We start from the raw sequence: 18,199 nt of genomic DNA on the forward strand, positions 1-18,199 counted from the left end.
GACTTGAGTCGAGTTTCATGGGACGGTGGACCTTTGTACGAAGTTGCGACACCGATTTGGCCGCCCCGCAGCAGGGGCGAAACAAATGACATCATCGCCAAACCATGTCCTGTACATTTGTTTCGAGTGCGGGTCTTTGTTTCGTTCAAGTGCGGGTTTTTGTGGACATTTACACTGTAATTTGGAAGCTGTAAGTATTCAGTTGTGCTCTCAGCGTTGGATTTAGGTGAACGTAAACGCCTCGACGGTGGCATTTATCGAAATCTGATGGAATTGACCTTGTTTAACTTATTTGTTTTAAAACGAACACGACTTTGAAGCGCCTTGGCTTTCCGGATGTTAACCGTGGGAAAAGCTATATTTTGATTGCATTAGTTGATTATTTCCAGTCGCGACAGACACGTAGATAGCTCAGTCCTTATCCGGTTGAATATTGTTTGGAATCGCTGGAAAAGTACTCTGAAGGCAAGATCCATCAGAGTGAGCCTGAACCAAGGAACGGCAAATTATTTAAATATGTCTACCTTATTCATCAGGGGAACATGATACGCGAATTAGTCGCACGAAGTTTGTTTACGCTGACGATAAACGAGCACACAATTGCAAATGTTTGCTTACATTTGTGCTTCCAGTTTAGAATAATGTATATAAAATTTACTTTTACAACTTACCTTTTACGTTCAAACATTACCAGTTAATGTGAGAATATTTAGCACGAAATTTGAAGGCTATAAATGTAAATATTTTCGTTCCATTAAACTTGTGAGTCTACGGAAACTTGCGCTGTCACGCAACGTGTCAACAAATGGTGGACTTTGACACTATGATAAATCTGTCTGTATAATCAAAGGCCCCTGTGAGGCAGCTCATGGATAAATGTTTCCTTGTGCTTTTGTTTCACAATGGGTCTTCGTGCGAAACCTGAGTTTGATTGGCATGAAAAAGGAACCTTTAGGTGGAAGTCATATGAATGGTTTTACATTTAGACTCGTTTTGACATAGAGGCAAAAGGCAACTCGGAAATGATCTATTGGATGAATGTAGAAAAGGTAGTAGAATAAAAAGAGAAGAGTGAAAAACGGGAAAATAAACATCTGTTGGTCAAATGTAATGCATAGGTTCTGATGTCTAAATATGGTTGCTTACTGACACCGTTTAGGTGGCTGAATTCGTTCTCTGGTAAAATCATTTTTAATAAATAATTATTTATTACACATTTGAAATAGATCTCAAGAGAGTGCAACAACAAAAATCAAGAAGAACACTCCTTTTATTAGGAACATTTTCTTTCTTAGTAACACAGTGAAATATTGACTACCATAACGTAGCACATAAAAGCTAAGAGGTTATCAATTTTTTGCTGGGTTATAAATAACATAATCTTTACCGCAGTAGGACACACATGTAGCAGAAGTACAGCAAGACAACCATTTTAAGAATTGAATGAAAATTCAACAGGTATAAGCTGGAAAAGTTAGGATAGCCTATACTTGAAATAAACATTGCAAGATTTCTATTTAATTAATAGAGACAGATTAACACATTCTATTTCAGTGTTTCTTTATGATGGGGTCTAGCAGTTTCATTTAATTGCAGTCCTAATATGTAGGACTGATGTTACTCTACATGTACATGTTCATGAACTGCAAAGCTATAGGTTCATTTCTGAGTTAAGTTTGACACATGTCGTGAGTTCAGGTGGATTTCACTTGTTGACATTCTTGATTTTAAACAACATACGAGGATAAAGTTCCAAAGTGTTTCCAACTGTGTAATTATAAGTGCAGTTTGGAGAGCCATTTTATATGCTTGTAACTAGTGTCTTTTACAAAGAATGAGTTTCAACAGCTCAAGTGGCAGCTAACACAAGCGTTGAAAGCAACTCTCTTTGTAAGCAGGAGTATTTTATATCCATCTGTAATTCTCAGATTAATTCCATGAAGTCTTAAGGGTGACAAGTTTGTGTTGTTAAAGCCAGTTTCTATGAGTCTTTTGACATTATTCTTGGCACGGCTGGTAAACATGTATAGCATCAGTAATGGTGTTGTTAATATTAACATCTGCTTACTGTCACTTGCATATTATACTGTATTTGTTATTGCAGTGTTCATCTGGGTTGTATGCATCTGCACAATAGTACAACTTGCTTCACCTGCAATACTTGCTTGAGCCTTTTAATTCCCTGAGGAACATAGGGCCACAACAACACTCCTCCAACGCACTCGGTTCTGTAAGGTCCTCCTCAGCTGCGCCCATGTCGTTCCGATGGCCTTCACCTCTGCGTCAGTGCTCCTGCGCCAAGTCTGTTTCAGTCTTCCTACTTTTCGCTTTCCTTGCGGATTCCAGTCAAGGACTTGCTTGGTGACGTTTGAGGGGGACTTCCTGAGTGTGTGGCCAATCCACCCCCATTTCCTTTTTCTGATCTCCACTTCAATGGGGCTTTGACCAGTCTTGTCCCATAGGTCAGCGTTGGAAATGACGTCTGGCCATCTGATGTTGATGATGTTTCTAAGGCATCTGTTGATAAAGGTCTGCAGCTTGTGGGTGTTTGACTTGGTAGTTCTCCATGTTTCGGAGCCATACAGTAGGACAGACTTGACGCTGGTGTTGAAGATTGAGGAGGGAGAGGGCTGAAGAGTTCCAAATGGGGCGGTGGGTGTTGAATGCATGTCTGGCCTTGTTGATCCGGCTCTTGATGTCTTCGTCTGTTCCTCCATCTTTGTTGACGACGCTGCCCAGGTAGACAAACTTCTCCACCTCGATCAGGTCTTCGTCGTGGAGTGTGATGGGGTCTTGTTTCTTGTTGTTTATTCGCATCACCTCCGTCTTCTTGGTGTTGATATTGAGGCCCGTCTTCACAGCTTCTACGGCGAGGCGGAACAGCTTCTCCTGTGCGTCCCGGTGTCTGTGTGAGAGGAGGCTAGTGTCGTTAGCGAAGTCCAGGTCCTCCAGCTGTTTGGTGAAAGTCCACTGGATGCCGGTCGTTTAGTCTGATGTTGCCTGCTTCATAATCCAGTCGACTACCAAAAGGAAGATGGTCGGCGACAGTATGCAGCCTTGACGAACACCGGTCTGTACCTGGAATGTGTCCGTCAACTTCCCATCGTGCATGACTTGGCAGCTGGAGTTGTCGTACAGTTGCTGTATGATGGAAATGAACTTGTGGGGGTGGGGGGAAGCCGTAGTGTTGCATGAGCCTCCAGATGACGCCTCTATCGACACTGTCGAATGCCTTTTGGAAGTCGACGAATACTGAGTACAGCGGGGTCTGCCATTCCAACGACTGCTCGATGATAATTCGCAGCGTGGCGATTTGGTCTGTGCAGGATCTGTCTTGGCGAAAACCTGCCTGCTCCTCTCGTAGAGTTTCGTCCAGGGCCTTCTTGAGTCTCTCCAGGATGATTCTTGTCAGGATCTTGCTTGGGATGGAGAGCAGCATAATTCCCCGCCAGTTGTTGCATGATGACAGTTCCCCTTTCTTCGGCAGTTTCACCAGGTACTCTTTCTTCCATTCCTCCGGGATCTGCTCGTTCTCCCAGATCTTAATCAGCAGTAGATGGAGCATCTCTGTGGAGGTCTGGACGTCCGCCTTTAGTGCTTCTGGTGGAATGCCGTCTGGGCCTGCTGCCTTGCCTGACTTCAAGGACTTGATGGCTTTGCTGACCTCGGCCTTGGTTGGTGGATTGATGTTCACCTTTAGCTGGTTTGCTGCTGGTGGGATGTCAGGTGGGACTTGAGGTGGGTGTCTGGTGAGAATCTCTTGGAAGTGTTCTGACCATGTTGCTCTCTCTTTGGCTTCATCTGTGATGGTCTCGCCGTTCTTGTCTTTCACTGGTCTTGAGGGGGCCTTATTCTTCCCTGACAGTGTTCTTGTGATCTCATACAGCCTCTTCATGTCTCTTTTGCCAGCTGCTGTTTCTGCTTCTTCTGTGAGATCGTGTATGAAGCTCCTCTTGTCCGCTCTGGTTCTTTTCTTGACCTGTCGGTTCAACTCCCAGTACTGGGCCTGTAGATCTTGCTTCCGTTGCAGGTCTTGGGTCTGCTTGATGTCGTTCTTCAGCTGTTTCCTCTCCTTGATGAGGGTCCATGTATTGGCTGACAGCCACTCTTTGCGTTGTCTAGTTTTCTTCCCCAGGACCTCGTTACATGTGGCCTTCCAGGTGTCCCTCAGGCCATGCCATGTCTCCTCTACTGATTCTTCTGGTTGGTGGGCGAGTGCGCTGAACCGGTTTCTCAGTTCACATTGGTAGATCTCAGCCTTTGTTTTGTCTTTCAAGTTGTGTACGTTGTATTTGTGAGATGGCCTGTCTGCTCGATCTCTGTAGACTTTCAGCTTGACTTTCAGGTCTGCCACCACCAGGTGATGGTCCGAGGCTGCGTCTGCTCCTCGTTTGACTCTGACGTCCAGTAATCTTCTCCTCCACTTTCTTCCGATGGTGACGTGATCGATTTGGTTCACAGTCCTCCCATCTGGTGATGTCCAAGTCGTCTTGTGGATCTGCTTATGCTGGAACACGGTGCCTCCAATGACCAGGTCATTGAAAGTGCAGAACTCAGTAAGTAGCTCTCCATTCTCGTTCTGGACGCCAGCTCCATGTTTTCCCATGACGAGTTCTCTGTTGGTGTTGTCTGCCCCCACTTTTGCTTTGAGGTCACCCATTAGAATCTTCAGGTCTCTTCTTGGCAGCTTATCCATCACTGCCTGGAGCTGTTCGTAGAATGCCTCCTTTTCCTCGGTCTCTGCTGCGTTGGTGGGTGCATAGCACTGGATGACGGTAACTTTCCTCCCCTTGGAATTGAACCTTGCCGTCAGGAGCCTCGGTGATACTGGCTCCCGGACGAGTAGTGCCTGTGCTGCCTCAGGTGTCAGAAGCAGGGCTACTCCATGAACGTGTGGGTGTCCTTCCTCATGTCCGGAGTAGATGATAGTGTCACCACTCGTCAGTCGCGTTCGTCCAGCGCCGTTCCAGTGTGTTTCACTCAGCCCTAGCATCTTGAGGTTGTAGCGATGCATTTCCCTGCTCACTTGTGTAGATTTCCCTGCCTCATATAGGGTTCGGGTGTTCCAGGTCCCTATTCTGATCTTGCTTTTGGCTGTCGGAAGAGTTGCCTTCGCACTGGCTTCCCGAAGGCTTTCACCAGCCCGCATCATAGGCTCTACTGGAGAGGACTCTTCCGGAGCCAAGTTGTTTTCTGGATTTGTTGTTGTGGTTTCTGTAACAGGTCTGTTTTTTCCGGGACTGGGTTGTTAGCCCACCGCCCAACCCTAAACCCGGGGGGCCGGTTGATTTGGTTTCTGAGTTTTCCTTCTCGTAGATGGATTGCCGACCAAGGCTGACGAGCTCCATCCGCCTGTGGTTTAGAATCAGAGTTTTCCTTCTCCTAGACGGACTGCCTACCAAGGCTATCGAGTTCCATCTATCCGGGTTTTGAGATCAGAGTTGTCTTCTCCACGGCACCCTATTCCGTATTATTCAGGTGCAACCCCCCCCCCCCCACCAAAGGGAGGGCTTCCCTATCCGCCACCTGGGGGACGTCCCCCTACGCCGTAAAGCCCCAACGCGATGTCACCTGCAATACACAATAAAGATAATGGTCACATATTTTAAAAGGGTATGAAAATGAATGCAGAAAAATGATACATGAAATGTATAACTTTAATTTGCTGCCCTTTCCCCTCCCCCCTCCCCTCTCCCCAAACCCAACAAAAATAAGCTACTTACCTAAATGTGGTGTCCAAGTGAAATTTCTTGCTTTTCTGGAAAGGGTTTAAGAAAGGAAATGCCAGTTATAAATGGTATGCTTTCCTTAAGGAACATTGGAGCCAAATAATCTCTTTGACCTGAAAAATTTATTCGTATGTACAGAATCTGCAGATTCTGGTAGAGTTACATGTAATTTTGAATCTCTATGAGGACTAGGAATTTAAGAACATGAAAAGTACAGGAAATCCAAACCATTCTTTGTTTCTGCCAATAAATTTTGTGACTATTTTCTATATGTGATTCAAATAGTTTCTTGATACATTTAGATATTTATTTGGTATGTTAAGTTTCATATTCAGCTAAATTAAACATAATTATAGTGATCTCATATGATACACATGGTGAAATTTTTTTACCAAATATTCAAACAGATTTCATGGAAATATAAATAGGCTTATGATCACTGTAGCAAGACTCCAGGGTACCTACTGATTGTACACATTGTGGTACATTGGTATAAACATGATCTATCTGTGTACGGCAGTCAGTAGTATACTGGTTAATCATCTGAGTGTATCCTTCGTCTGTTATATGATACTTTGTTAGAGCTTTTTGTTCTGTATTTGCCTGCATTAGATCAATATTGAAATCCCCAAGCAGTACAGTTGGAATTGTAGGTTCTATTAATACCGAGTTGCGAAGATGAGTAAGAGCATCAATTAAGTGTGAAATTGTAACTTTAGTTTTCGAGCGGTAGATAGCAGTGACATGAATATTTGGAATTGGTTGGCTTAAAACCATAACAGTAATTCCAAATTATTAAAGATACATCTGTATGGAATTTTAGCACCATTTAAATCATTCTTAATGTACACATCAGTTCCATAGCAAGTTCTTATGTTAGACTGACTAAAGTCATTTCTGTAAAGAGTAAACTCACCAAGCTGATATGTATCATCTCTATCTGACGAGCAAAGTTTTGATTCAACAAAAATGTTGACATCAGCTTTTTGAATGTTGTAATCACTTCGCACATCATCTATGTGGAGGAGGAGAGATCTAACATTCTGAAACAAGATTGCTTTTGTTTGGAGTGAATTGTCAGTCTGTAACACTGCTAAAGGTACAAGGCTTGCTTGTGTTCTTAATCTGCTCATTTCACTTTTAACCCTGTCAGTAACCTTTATTTTGTTTTCATTCAAATTAAGAACATGCAGTGCAGAGCTGTTTCGTACACGGCTCAAGCCAACATAATGCATGTGCTCTCTTGTGGATGCTAGAGAATCAACAACTGCCTCATTTAATGTGTCGCCTTGACAACGGTGAATAGTCTTGGCAGCAGCGGGTCTAAGCGGAAATTGGCGCCGGAGATTTTGGACTTGACTTTTTTTATTGACTCGAAATTGTCTTGTTACTTCCAATACTGGTGTCCAATTTCTATCTATAGCTGCCTTGTACAAATGTGCATTTTCTCTGCGCTGGTCTCTGCCTATGTCAGGATGTGGAAAAGAGACCCAGATAATACTTGGTCTGGTAGAATTTTCAACTCTGTAGTCTATGTTTTCTATGACACACTCTGCACCATTGGTGAGTCCATCAGTCACATCAATATTAGCTGTCAAGTCATATTTTGCTGCAGTTGCTACGGACACTAGCGAATATAAACCCATTGTCTTTGTTGGATCATCTGGGATTTTTTTTTTTTTCATTTGTTTCTTGAGATCATCAGAAATGTCCCCAACTATAATGTCCACAGCCTTAATCTGAGCTTTATCAGCTTTAGAGAGGGTATACAGAGGATTGTTGTGAGCATCTACTGATGCATTTGTAGTAAATAAATGTGCCATGTTCATAGGATAATTATCTTGTTCAGGCCTTACATTCAGAAGTCGTTGTTTCAAAATGGATATATCACCTTCAGAGTGATTTCCCTCTCTCAAACGATTGAGTAGCTGAGCAAATTCTTTGTCATTTTTTTGTCTCATTATTTCTGTCAATTTGAAGAGGGTGAAGTACTCTGTCCAAATGTTAGTTGCAAATTCATCATAGCCAGATTGGGAATTTTCAAAGATCCACTTATCAAAAACTGGTTAAGCTGGCAAAGATCTCCAACAGTTACCAAGGTTATTCCACCAAATGGTTCATTAGTTCCCATAATTTGTTGCAACCTTAAGTTCAAAAAGTTGAACATACCACTTCCAACCATAGAAATCTCATCGATAAATATCACCCTAAGTTTGTTTAGTTTTGCTCTAATGGTATTCAATCTGTCGCTGGCCAGGGCACAATACTCGAATCCTCTATTGGCAGATACCTTCAAAGCAGCATGTAGTGTATTTCCTTTTATATTGAATGCTGCTTTTTCTACCAGTTGGGACAGTCTTGACAACTTTCACATCATCTGGATTTTCCCCAGCAATACTATTCAGAAATCGGATCAGAGCTTCATACAATGCATTTGTAACGGTACTTTTGCCAAATCCAGCACCTCTACTTAAGAATAATCTTAGAGGGTCATCTTTTGTTTTAATTGAATTTAAGACGTGATAAAAAAAAAAAATAAAATAAAAAACTGTCTTTGTTTTTCATTCAAAGAGCGGACAAGTCTACGATAATCGTCATCAGACATGCGCTTTACAACAAGTTCTTCCTGATCACTACTTCTGGGGAAAGTTCCAATATCATCAAGCAAATCATACTGGCCATGCTGCTTGTTTTTGCCGGGGTCAAAGCAACCAAACAGTTCACTAGGCTTGTTTGTCTTCAACAGTACAGTCCTGCTGATTGATATGTTCTGCATTTGGAGCGACATTAATATTGTCAAAGTTGTCACATTCAGTATTATTCATATCCTCCATTGCGTTATCTAGTATTTCTGAATGCCTGATAACTTTATCCTTAACCTGCTCAAATCTCTCTTGGTGAGTGTGACAGTCTTAAATCAAATCTATGCTTTCCTTCGGCCATGGTGTATAAAGCATAAGATGCTCTCTGTAATGTTTTTCTGGGTCCTTATCTTTATGGTACCTGACATATCGAGAAATTTTAGCATTCTTTCGTTTTACTAGTTTCATGCCTCCTTTCAGTTTGTATTCAGTTAGTTCACATTGTGGGTCAGTAATATTAGTGTCATTTGGGTCATCATCAGTGTTTTCCTCAAAAGTAGTCTCTGGAAGAAAGTCACCAGAAGCAGTGAGTGACGACCAAGCAACAAAGTCAGCAAGGCAAAATTTTTCTAATTGTTTTGGTCTCCGTTGATACCGCTTCATTACATTATCAGATTCTATGTCATGTGAGCTATCAGGCAACTCTTTCAGCTTTTCCAGTTTCTTTATTAAGAATGTTCTTTCATCTGGAGGTGAGGTGCTTATAAACTGAACATCACGAGATGAACGTCTTAGAGGTATTTGTAATACAAGGTAAACTGCTTCTTGAGCACTGATTTCAACTGCATTGAGAAATTTGTTTCCAATATGTCTAACTCTATTGGTAATGTCTTTATTACCTGACTTTGCTTCTTCAGACGCTTTTTCCAGAAGTCTGCTCATACCTCGCTGGCCTTTTGTAATGTACGACAGTATGTATGTAGCACAGGCATAAGGATCTAACACATATTGTATGTCCATGTTTGCTTGCCAGGCTTGGAGTAAGTGAGCATTGTAATTGTTGATCCTTATTTCTGATGGTGATGTTTTAAGAAATGATGTGTAACGCTTTAATGTGTTCCTGATAGCTAAGAGATAACTTTCTTCAATTAATCCTAATTTTTTCAGGAAATCTTCAAAGCGTATATATTCCCCATATTTCATGCTGTCAAGGACCTGTTTAATTTTTTTGGAATTTTCTTTTATTAGTTTACTCTCCTTCTCATCGGCATATGTTATTCCCTGATCTCTTGCAAGTTTTGGCATGTCTGTGCATTTGCAAATTGACAAGATTTTCCATTTCACTTGAACTGTTTGGCTTGTGGCAGATGATAAATTTATCGACAAATGTAACAACCTCCTCATTGGAATCTTTTTCATATTGCGGTGCATCCTTTATCCAAAACAATCCATGAATATGTGGGCTTCCTCTTTGCTGAAATTCTACTCTGTAAAAATAATCAGCTATTTCTCCTATAGGTGCAACACTGCTCTTTAAAACATCACGAATAAACAACTGTACTATGTGGTCAAAGTTCCTAGCACAGGTCACAGGATCTTTTTTAATAAGATCTGATTTTTGTTCCCAAGTCATTTGTTGGATTTCATCATCACTGTACTCTTTTTTCTCAACAATTCTACCTAACGTTTGGAGAAGATGAGTCCACCTTGTTTCAGCAGCTGGAAAAGAGCAAAACCATGTTTGGTTGCCAAGTTGACGAATCATTGTAAACAGGTCTTTTTTGCACTTTTCAAAATAAGGTGGTGACCCTCGAACACTTTTTAAAACTCTGAAACCTTCATCTAGGTGTACAAGCTTATTGAGATAATCTTCAGATTTCAAGTCTCCAGCAGTGAGACATTTACCTTTCGTCTTACACTTTCTGAGTGAAATACAAACACTCTCTTGAATTTGCTTGATTTGCAGCTTTTTCAGCTCATAAAAGATATTAGGGACAGACATGGCAGCTCTACTATCCTTACTTCTTAATTCCCACTTCGCAATTGTACTGTATGATCCAGGGACATTTCTTTCATTGTTGTCAGGCCTTCGTTTTCCACAAAATATTGATGGAAATGAAAGGTATTCTGAGTCCTTGTCCAAGAATATCCCTAATGGTTTGTTTCCTTCTCCTGGTGCAAAACTAATAATTCTGTCTGCATTTTCTATTATGTTGGATTCCTGCAGTAATGTATCTGTAACTCCTGAAGGACTTTCCTCAACTCCACACCAATCATCATTATCAACTATTTTGTCTTGACTATCAACTCCAGTGTTAAAAATGTTGTTATTGCTTACATCGTCCATCTTGTCCTTTGAAAGGGCTTCATCAATAGGATTTAGGACACTAGGGTTTTGCACAAATTCTCGCCAATCCTCATTGTTGGTGGAATTAATATCATTTAGCCATCTATTTTGAACTTCTATACCTTCTCCTTTGAACAAGTCACTTGTGTCTACAAGATACTTAGCTGCATCTAGTACTATCTTAGGTCTAACATTCTGAAACTGACAATGATGCTTATAGTTGAGACGCCTTTTAAGTTTTATAGGAATAGTTTGTAATTCACTTAGTGGCCTTGGGAGACAATGTACAGTGGAATTGGCATCACTTGGGACATTTACAATGTTTCCATGAATGGACAACTGACCACCTCTAGGTAGTTCACGGATTTGCATAAAAGGTATACGTGGTGATATTAGTCGCTCTTCTATATATCAGGCTTGTCAGGAAAACTCATTTTATTGGCTTTAGAACAGCTGGGCAACTTTCCTTTCTTCAGATTTGAATCACAAGTTATGCAAATCCATTCAGTGTCATTAACACTTTTAAAACCAGTAAGACAGGACTTAACCACATTTTGTGAGCAGGATTTGTATCCATTTACATCACATTTTACCACAGAGGACTTGTACCACAACTGATCACAACAAGTACATACATATTCTGGGCCATGCGCAATGTTTTTGTGAAACAAATTTATCATGGAAATTGCATTAGTATCTTTGTTTTTTTGTGCTTGCAACCTGTCACTGCCAAATGTTATCTGTGATACATTTGGGAGATCTTGAAAAAGTGTTTCATTAACTACACCAACTGTATGGAAACTTGACACAGTTTTGAGCTTTTCTTTGGAATTTCTATTGATTTCTTCAATGTGTTCTGGGTTACTGGCTTTCTTTCTCTTAAAAAAACTGTTTTTAGTCTCCCTTACAAGCTATGGGTTATCTGTTTTTCGTTTTCTACCTGACCGCTTATTAATTTTCAGTACAAGTTCTGGATTAGCTGCTTTTCGTTTTCTAAATGACTGCTTATTAATTTCCCGTGCAAGCTCTGGGTTATCTGCTTTTTGTTTTCTAACTGACTGCTTATTAATTTCCAGCACAAGCTGTGGGTTAGCTGCTTTTCGTTTTCTAACTGACTGCTTATTAATTTCCCGTACAAGCTCTGGGTTAGCTGCTTTCCGTTTTCTAAAGGACTTTCGCTTGATTTCCCTTACATGTCCCAGGTTCATTTCCTTTCTTGGGCACCTTGGTTTAAATTCTTGTCTATATTTGTTTCACTATTACTGTATCTCCTTTGCATCTCACTTGTGGGAACATAATGAATTTCGTGTACATGCCCAATGTAAATTTTTAGGCTACCATGTGTCACATTCATTGATTCAACAACAGTAGCAGGAGAAAAGGCTGGATTTGACTCAATAATATAAATTGACAAGTTAAGACAGTTAGCAACTGCTTGAATTATGATAGCATCAGCCCATGTTCCTTGATTTGACATGCTTTGTAAATAATCTTGCCAAGAATGTTCAGTGTTACTCTCTATAAACTGTTCAGGGTTATGCACTAAATACTGAACACCAACACTGCGCAGATAAAAATGATTGTTAGGATTGCCGTAGAGTTGATGTGATACAGCCCTGAAAAAGCTGTCACCACCTCCTCCAACATCAATCGCAGTTCTGTTTAAGTTAGACAATCTAGTTTCTAATAGAGGTACAAAATTTGTAGGTGAACTACACATGGCATTGTTAGACTGATTAGAAGGCCCTGGATTTAACTCAACATCTCCACTAAGTGATATAAGTCTGCTAGTTAAATGATACAAAATTCTAATGTGGAGCTGCTTTAATTTTTGGTGGTTATTGTCTTCAGTACCAATACAAAACAAAGGTAACTTTTTGTGCTTAAATGTCATCATTCGAACAAGAAACAAATTACGTCTATTCAAACTCTTCTTTGGGAATACCGTGAATTTTGATCTTGAGCATTGGTCAAAGAAGTGATTACGAGTATATCCGCAAAGCATAACATTCAACTTACATGTTGTAGGGACACATTTCTTAATGTATAATTTGACTGCCCTTCTTGTCTGTCTCCTTTTAAAAAGTCTAGAAACCATTCTGAAAGAAATTCTCGAAGGCTCTCTCTCACGTCTCATTCGTAAACGAGAATGGGAGACTATCACTGCTCTTGAATTTCGTAGCTGAATAATTCTTTCATTCTCGAGTACATTTGCAATTTGAAGATTATCGCCACTGCATAGGCAATTGAACTTACTTGACGCTTGGAATGGTGTTCCGTGTTTATTTTGAAGTTCAGTTTTTCTAATACATGCGTCGATATACTGCTCGGGTACTGTAACAGACTCGCTCTCCTCCTTGGTATTTTCACGTTTCAGCGATTTCTCATGTGATAGGTCATGTGTTTGACAGTTCAACATTTCGTATTTGGCATTTGTTATTTGGTATACATTATTTGGCATTTGTTTAGCATTTGTTTGACAAGTATCTGGCAATTCTCTCTCAATCTCGCTTTCCACGATTGTGGCATTTTAAGTCCCAGCGAGAGGGGAACTCGACGTAAGCTTCTTCGAAGCTAAAGGTCTCCTGGCCTTGCGAATTACCCCGGCCAGTAGAGGGTTGCGATAATACTTTTGTCCCCGAATATACGAGAGACTTGTTATCAGCATTTTCTGTACAAACTACATCCATAGCACCGATAATATAAATCGCCAATATTGAATACACAGATCGAAGAGAACTCTGCAGAGACAACACCCAAAATGACCCAAAATGGCGAAAGGCAGCTCTTTTGAGTCAGAAAACAATGCCTTTTGTCACGTGACCACATTCGGAATCGATTTTGTACCAGTGCTACTTTCCGGACGAAATAATCCCTCCAGTATAAAAGGCATAGTAAAAAATACGACACAACAAGGAGGCTTACCTTAGCTTCTAGATGATACAGCGTTCATTCCCCGTTGCACTGTTGTCCCCCTCCAGGTGACATTTTAAAAGACTTAAAAACGATTCGTCCGCGGTCGTGACATCGTCGCTTTTCAGCATTGTAGCTTTAAAGATTTCGAAGCGAGCATCGTGGCTTTCAGGATTTCAATGTTCATTCCCGAAGCTAGTGTTCCTTAGCTTGATAATTTTCCATTTTACCAATCCACGAAGGTCTCCTCAATAAAATTGAACGAAAAACCATCCTCGTGCCGCGTTACGCTATGCTGCCGCACAAAAATGGTATAGTGCTTCCTTCTAGTCTTCTCCATGTTCATTTGTCGCAGCTACTGTTGCTTAGCTTATCAACTTTCCATTTTACAACTCCACGAATTCAACCAAAAACCATCATCGTGCCGCGTTAACCGCCATGTATAAACTTCATGCTGTCGGACAAACATTTCGCCTTCCTAGTCCCCGTCTAAAACCTGCCAAACCTACACAAAGAAGTGCCTAGGACAAAAACTATATTTAGCAGGGGAGGGATAGGAGAAAACCATTTAATCCGGTTTTAATGAATAAATTAATCAAAATCGAGTGAGTGAGTGATCGTGAGTGAGTGATCGAGCGCCATCCGACTGGCTCCTAAGCTCGTGGATGTTACTTCATCCATGAGCAAAAACCGCGGCTGTTGATGAAAAACGTTGATCTTAACAATAGACAGAGGTTAAAAGTCAGCCAGTGAAATTATTTATATATATATATAAATATATATATATATATATATTTTATAACCGTTTTATATATATATATATATATATATATATATATATATATATATATATAACGGCTATAAAATGCCTCAAGCCAACAAAGAATGCCACTGCGTCAGGAGGATCAATGAAGATTCACAGTCCAAGCCTCACCGCAAAAATGAATTTAAGAACGTTTGATAAAGCAAGGACGGACAACTTCTGACGGTAAAAAAAGTTAAAAAGTTAAAAATTTAATAGAAAAACGTTTCGGTCTTAGAAGGTGTAAGACCGAAACGTTTTTCTATTAAATTTTTAACTTTTTAACTTTTTTTACCGTCAGAAGTTGTCCGTCCTTGCTTTATCAAACGTTCTATATATATATATATATATATATATATATATATATATATATATATATATATATATATATATGAAGTATATATGAAATAATTCATATTTGAACTGCGGTCATAGATGAAAGTGAAGAATGATCATCGCAGTAAATTTTTCAATTCAAGCAATTGGAAAGAAGAAGCCTGAAAAAATCAGGGCTTCAACGGGATTCGAACCCGTGACCTCCGCGATACCGGTGCGATGCTTTACCAACTGAGCTATGAAGCCACACATTGGGAGCGAGGCCAATTAATTGAATTCATATTCCCGTGAGGAGTGAAATGATGTGAAGTATATATGAAGTAATTCTTTCATATTGGAAAATTGACTGCGATGATCATTCTTCACTTTCATCTATGACCGCAGTCCAAATATGAATTATTTCATATACACTTCACATCATCTCTCGGAAAACTGTTCGCTTCTCGGAACAGATCATGTCCGCGTTACAAATATCCTGGCATATTTTCGCGCTAAATGGAGGTTATTGTTTATACATGCTAAAAAAGCTTTAGGACTCTCAGTCTAAACAGTGAAGGCATGAACAGAAAACTTTTTTTTTATTCTCAAAACGTTTCCCTTTAAATTAGAACTGGTATTAATTAATAGAGTTATTTAAATCTTTTTAACCTGGGTACCCATATGACTTTTTTGCTTTTCATCAGTGGTATAAGTATGTGGCATTTTGTGAAGATCGTGGTTTTTAACCACTAAGTCGTGCAACAATATGTACCGCGTCCCTAAAGTGAGGGAAGCGTCTCAGCGTAAGTCTTTGCAAGGACTGGACAGTGTATCCGCTGACAGTGCCGAAGGTTTCCAGAGAATCACCCAAATTGTTGAACAACTTGAGGAAAAGTAGGAAAAGTAGGAACCGCCTAAAGAAGGCGTTCATTGTCGCAACGAAGGCAGCCGTTGTGCAGATCAATGCAGGAAGTTCGCTCTTAGTGATCCCGTTGATAAACACTTCAAACACCAGGGCTTACACGACCATTTATCAAAGTGTGACAGTTGCGAGGAACTGAAGACTGTTCTTCGATCCGTGGAGGGAAAATCAATGAACTTTGCTCTTCGATTTACTCCAAAGAACAACATGGTAATCTTCTGTATGACTTTGCAAAGTCCGTCAACTTCATCAACGAATGGAAATGCCATATTCTCCGATTCGAAAACCAAGAGATCGCAAAACAAAACTTCACACAAAACCTGACAGAAGATTCCGTGTTTATAGTGATGGACTGGGCAATGAATTTCTTACAGCGGTGATTTCGTGAAAAGCAGTACGATTGGTATGCTAAGAGGGGAATGAACTGGCACGTTAACTGTGCTATCAGGAGTGATGGAAAGGGGAATTTTTTCGTTTCGTTCTACAACCACCTATTCAACAGCTGTTCAGAGGATTGGTTCTCTGTGCTGTCCATCTTGAAGAGTCTCCTAATCACCGTTCGCTCCTCAAATCCAAAGGTAAAGAAGGCTTACCTCAAATCAGATGAAGGCGGCTGTTACCACAATAGCCAGCTTATTGTTGCCACCCGTGATGTTGGAGAGCGTGTAGGTGTGTCACTTCAGAGATACGACTTTTCTGAGCCACAGTCTCGAAAAGACGTATGCGACAGGATCCTATACCCCTTGAAAGGTGCCATAAGGAGATACTTTAACGAGAGCCATGACGTTCTCACTGCCAGTGATATACACACGGCGCTCAAAGAAAGGCCAGTTCAAGGATGTACCGCAGCTGTATGCCGCGTAAATGAAACCAAGAAAGATTTAGATATCAAGAAACTCCAGCAATTCACTGCCATACACGACTTTTCGTATCAACAAGACGGGCTCAGAGTGTGGAAGGCATTCCAAGTTGGGCCTGGCAAACTCATTCCGTGGGATGAAATTTACATAAAGCATCAAGGCGCCACCGATCTCACAACAGAACAGGAGAATTCTGGCTTCACTCCGAGAGTAACGCATGGAAGCGCGCATGACAGTGGTGATGCGGAAAGCAGCTGTGAATTGGGGTTAGTGTTGGAATGCCCAGAACCAGTATGTGCTAGGACATTCAAATCTGTCGAAGAAATGGAGCTGCATATATCTGTTGGACAACATACAGAGAGTGTGTATGACAAACTCAAACTCAGGCTGGGTTGAAAAATTCTCACCCCTTACTCTTTCAGAATACGACAGTAACAATGTTATCGAGAGACAAGGTAGCGAACTTTTCCAGTCGAATTCAAGCGAAGGATGGGCACATAATAAACCAAAAGGTGGCGCTGTTCGCTTCTTAGAGAAAGTAAGGCAGTATCTCACCTCCAAGTTTGAAACTGGTGAACAATCTGGAAGGAGAGAGGATCCGCGACAAGTTTCGCAAGATATGTGGAAAGCAAAGGGGGAAAACAGGGAGCGCCTGTTTTCCCTGGAAGAGTGGCTGACCGAAGCCTAAATACAAAGATTTTTCTCCCGTTTGTCCTCCTTAAGAAGGAGACGGGCAGGTCCTTCTCCGAGCACCGCGGTGACGATAAATCTGACGAGGAATCAATTGACGAGAAAGAAGTGAGTCATATGACCACCGTCAAATCAGTTGTAACAGAAATTGGCTTAACACATCCGATTGTCTCTGACTTTTATGACTTGTGTGACTACGTCAAGAAGAAAAAAAATGAACTATTTTACTGTTTCCATGCTTAAGGAAAGCTGTACTTTCTTCGAGCTTCCATTTAAATCTAGAGATTCCAAAGCTGTTCTAAAGTCAAAATTAAAGGAAATGACTCATGAATGCCAGTGCTCAGTGGAAGGATAATTACACCATCAAGCAGTGACGCAATGGCCCTTGTTGCTGTCTGTAATGGAGAGATTGTAAGTTGGTTGTGAAAATTACACTTTTTTTCTGTTTTGCTTTGACTTTGTCACTTGGTGTTGTCACAATTTGAATAGACACGCGTCATTCTTACGTAATGTTTTAACGGGAAACCAAACAGCATAATTTATTTCCGAGTACGTATATATTCAGTCGTTCTTAGCCAGCATTTTGCCAGAACAAAGTATATGTATATATTTAGTCTGGTACACGAAAAACAGTTTACTTGTAAAAACCGTTGTGTTTTTTTTTTTTTGTTTGTTTGTTTTTTGTTTTTTTTTTTATATATTTATCTTTGCATACAAAAATTGTAGAGGGTAACCGAAAATGAAAAAGAAAAGGTGTCCTGCATAGCAGTCTTTCAAATTTCCTTTTAGCTAACAGGCAGTCGTGCAGAGGCATGGGGCAAAAGCAACCAAAAAATTAGGAGCAAAAAATTAATCGTCAAAAAATTAATCGTCTGGTAACAGATAATCAGTGGGCATATCGAAAGGGCTACTCCACTGAGCTCCTCCTTATCCACCTGACAGAAACTTGGAGAGATGCCATAGACTCAGGTCTCGTGGTGGGTGCTGCATTTGTCGACTTTAGGAAAGCCTTTGACTGTGTAGATCATGACATCCTATT

The 18,199-nt window shown here is 40.6% G+C and overlaps 1 protein-coding gene and 2 pseudogenes across 1 annotated transcript; 1 reads left to right on the top strand and 2 right to left on the bottom strand.

Annotated features, from left to right (window-relative positions):
• Positions 1-5,515: 5,515 nt before the first annotated feature.
• LOC149109596 (uncharacterized) lies at positions 5,516-10,012 on the bottom strand (annotated as a pseudogene).
• Positions 10,013-11,862: 1,850 nt separating this feature from the next.
• On the bottom strand, positions 11,863-13,077 carry LOC110058020 (uncharacterized). Its single transcript, XM_020764613.1, has 2 exons — positions 12,915-13,077; positions 11,863-12,341 (listed from the first exon to the last, which is right to left on the bottom strand). Exons 1-2 carry the CDS (start codon positions 13,075-13,077, stop codon positions 11,863-11,865), a joined length of 642 nt encoding a protein of 213 aa, XP_020620272.1.
• A 2,952-nt stretch (positions 13,078-16,029) lies between these two features.
• On the top strand, positions 16,030-17,539 carry LOC149109597 (uncharacterized; annotated as a pseudogene).
• The last annotated feature ends 660 nt before the right edge of the window (positions 17,540-18,199 follow it).

This window comes from Orbicella faveolata, unplaced genomic scaffold (assembly GCF_042242905.1).
Source record: "Orbicella faveolata isolate gen_17 unplaced genomic scaffold, um_ofav_v1 contig_25, whole genome shotgun sequence".
Lineage (NCBI taxonomy): Eukaryota > Metazoa > Cnidaria > Anthozoa > Scleractinia > Merulinidae > Orbicella > Orbicella faveolata.

What these genes read in the sequence shown, in the direction of transcription:
- LOC110058020 (XM_020764613.1), bottom strand. Translation starts at nt 13,077, where the DNA reads ATGTTGAACTGTCAAACACATGACCTATCACATGAGAAATCGCTGAAA. An exon ending in AACACCATTCCAAGCGTCAA is followed by an intron (nt 12,342 to 12,914) that starts GTAAGTTCAATT and finishes TACCTCTATTAG; the next exon opens with AAACTAGATTGTCTAACTTA.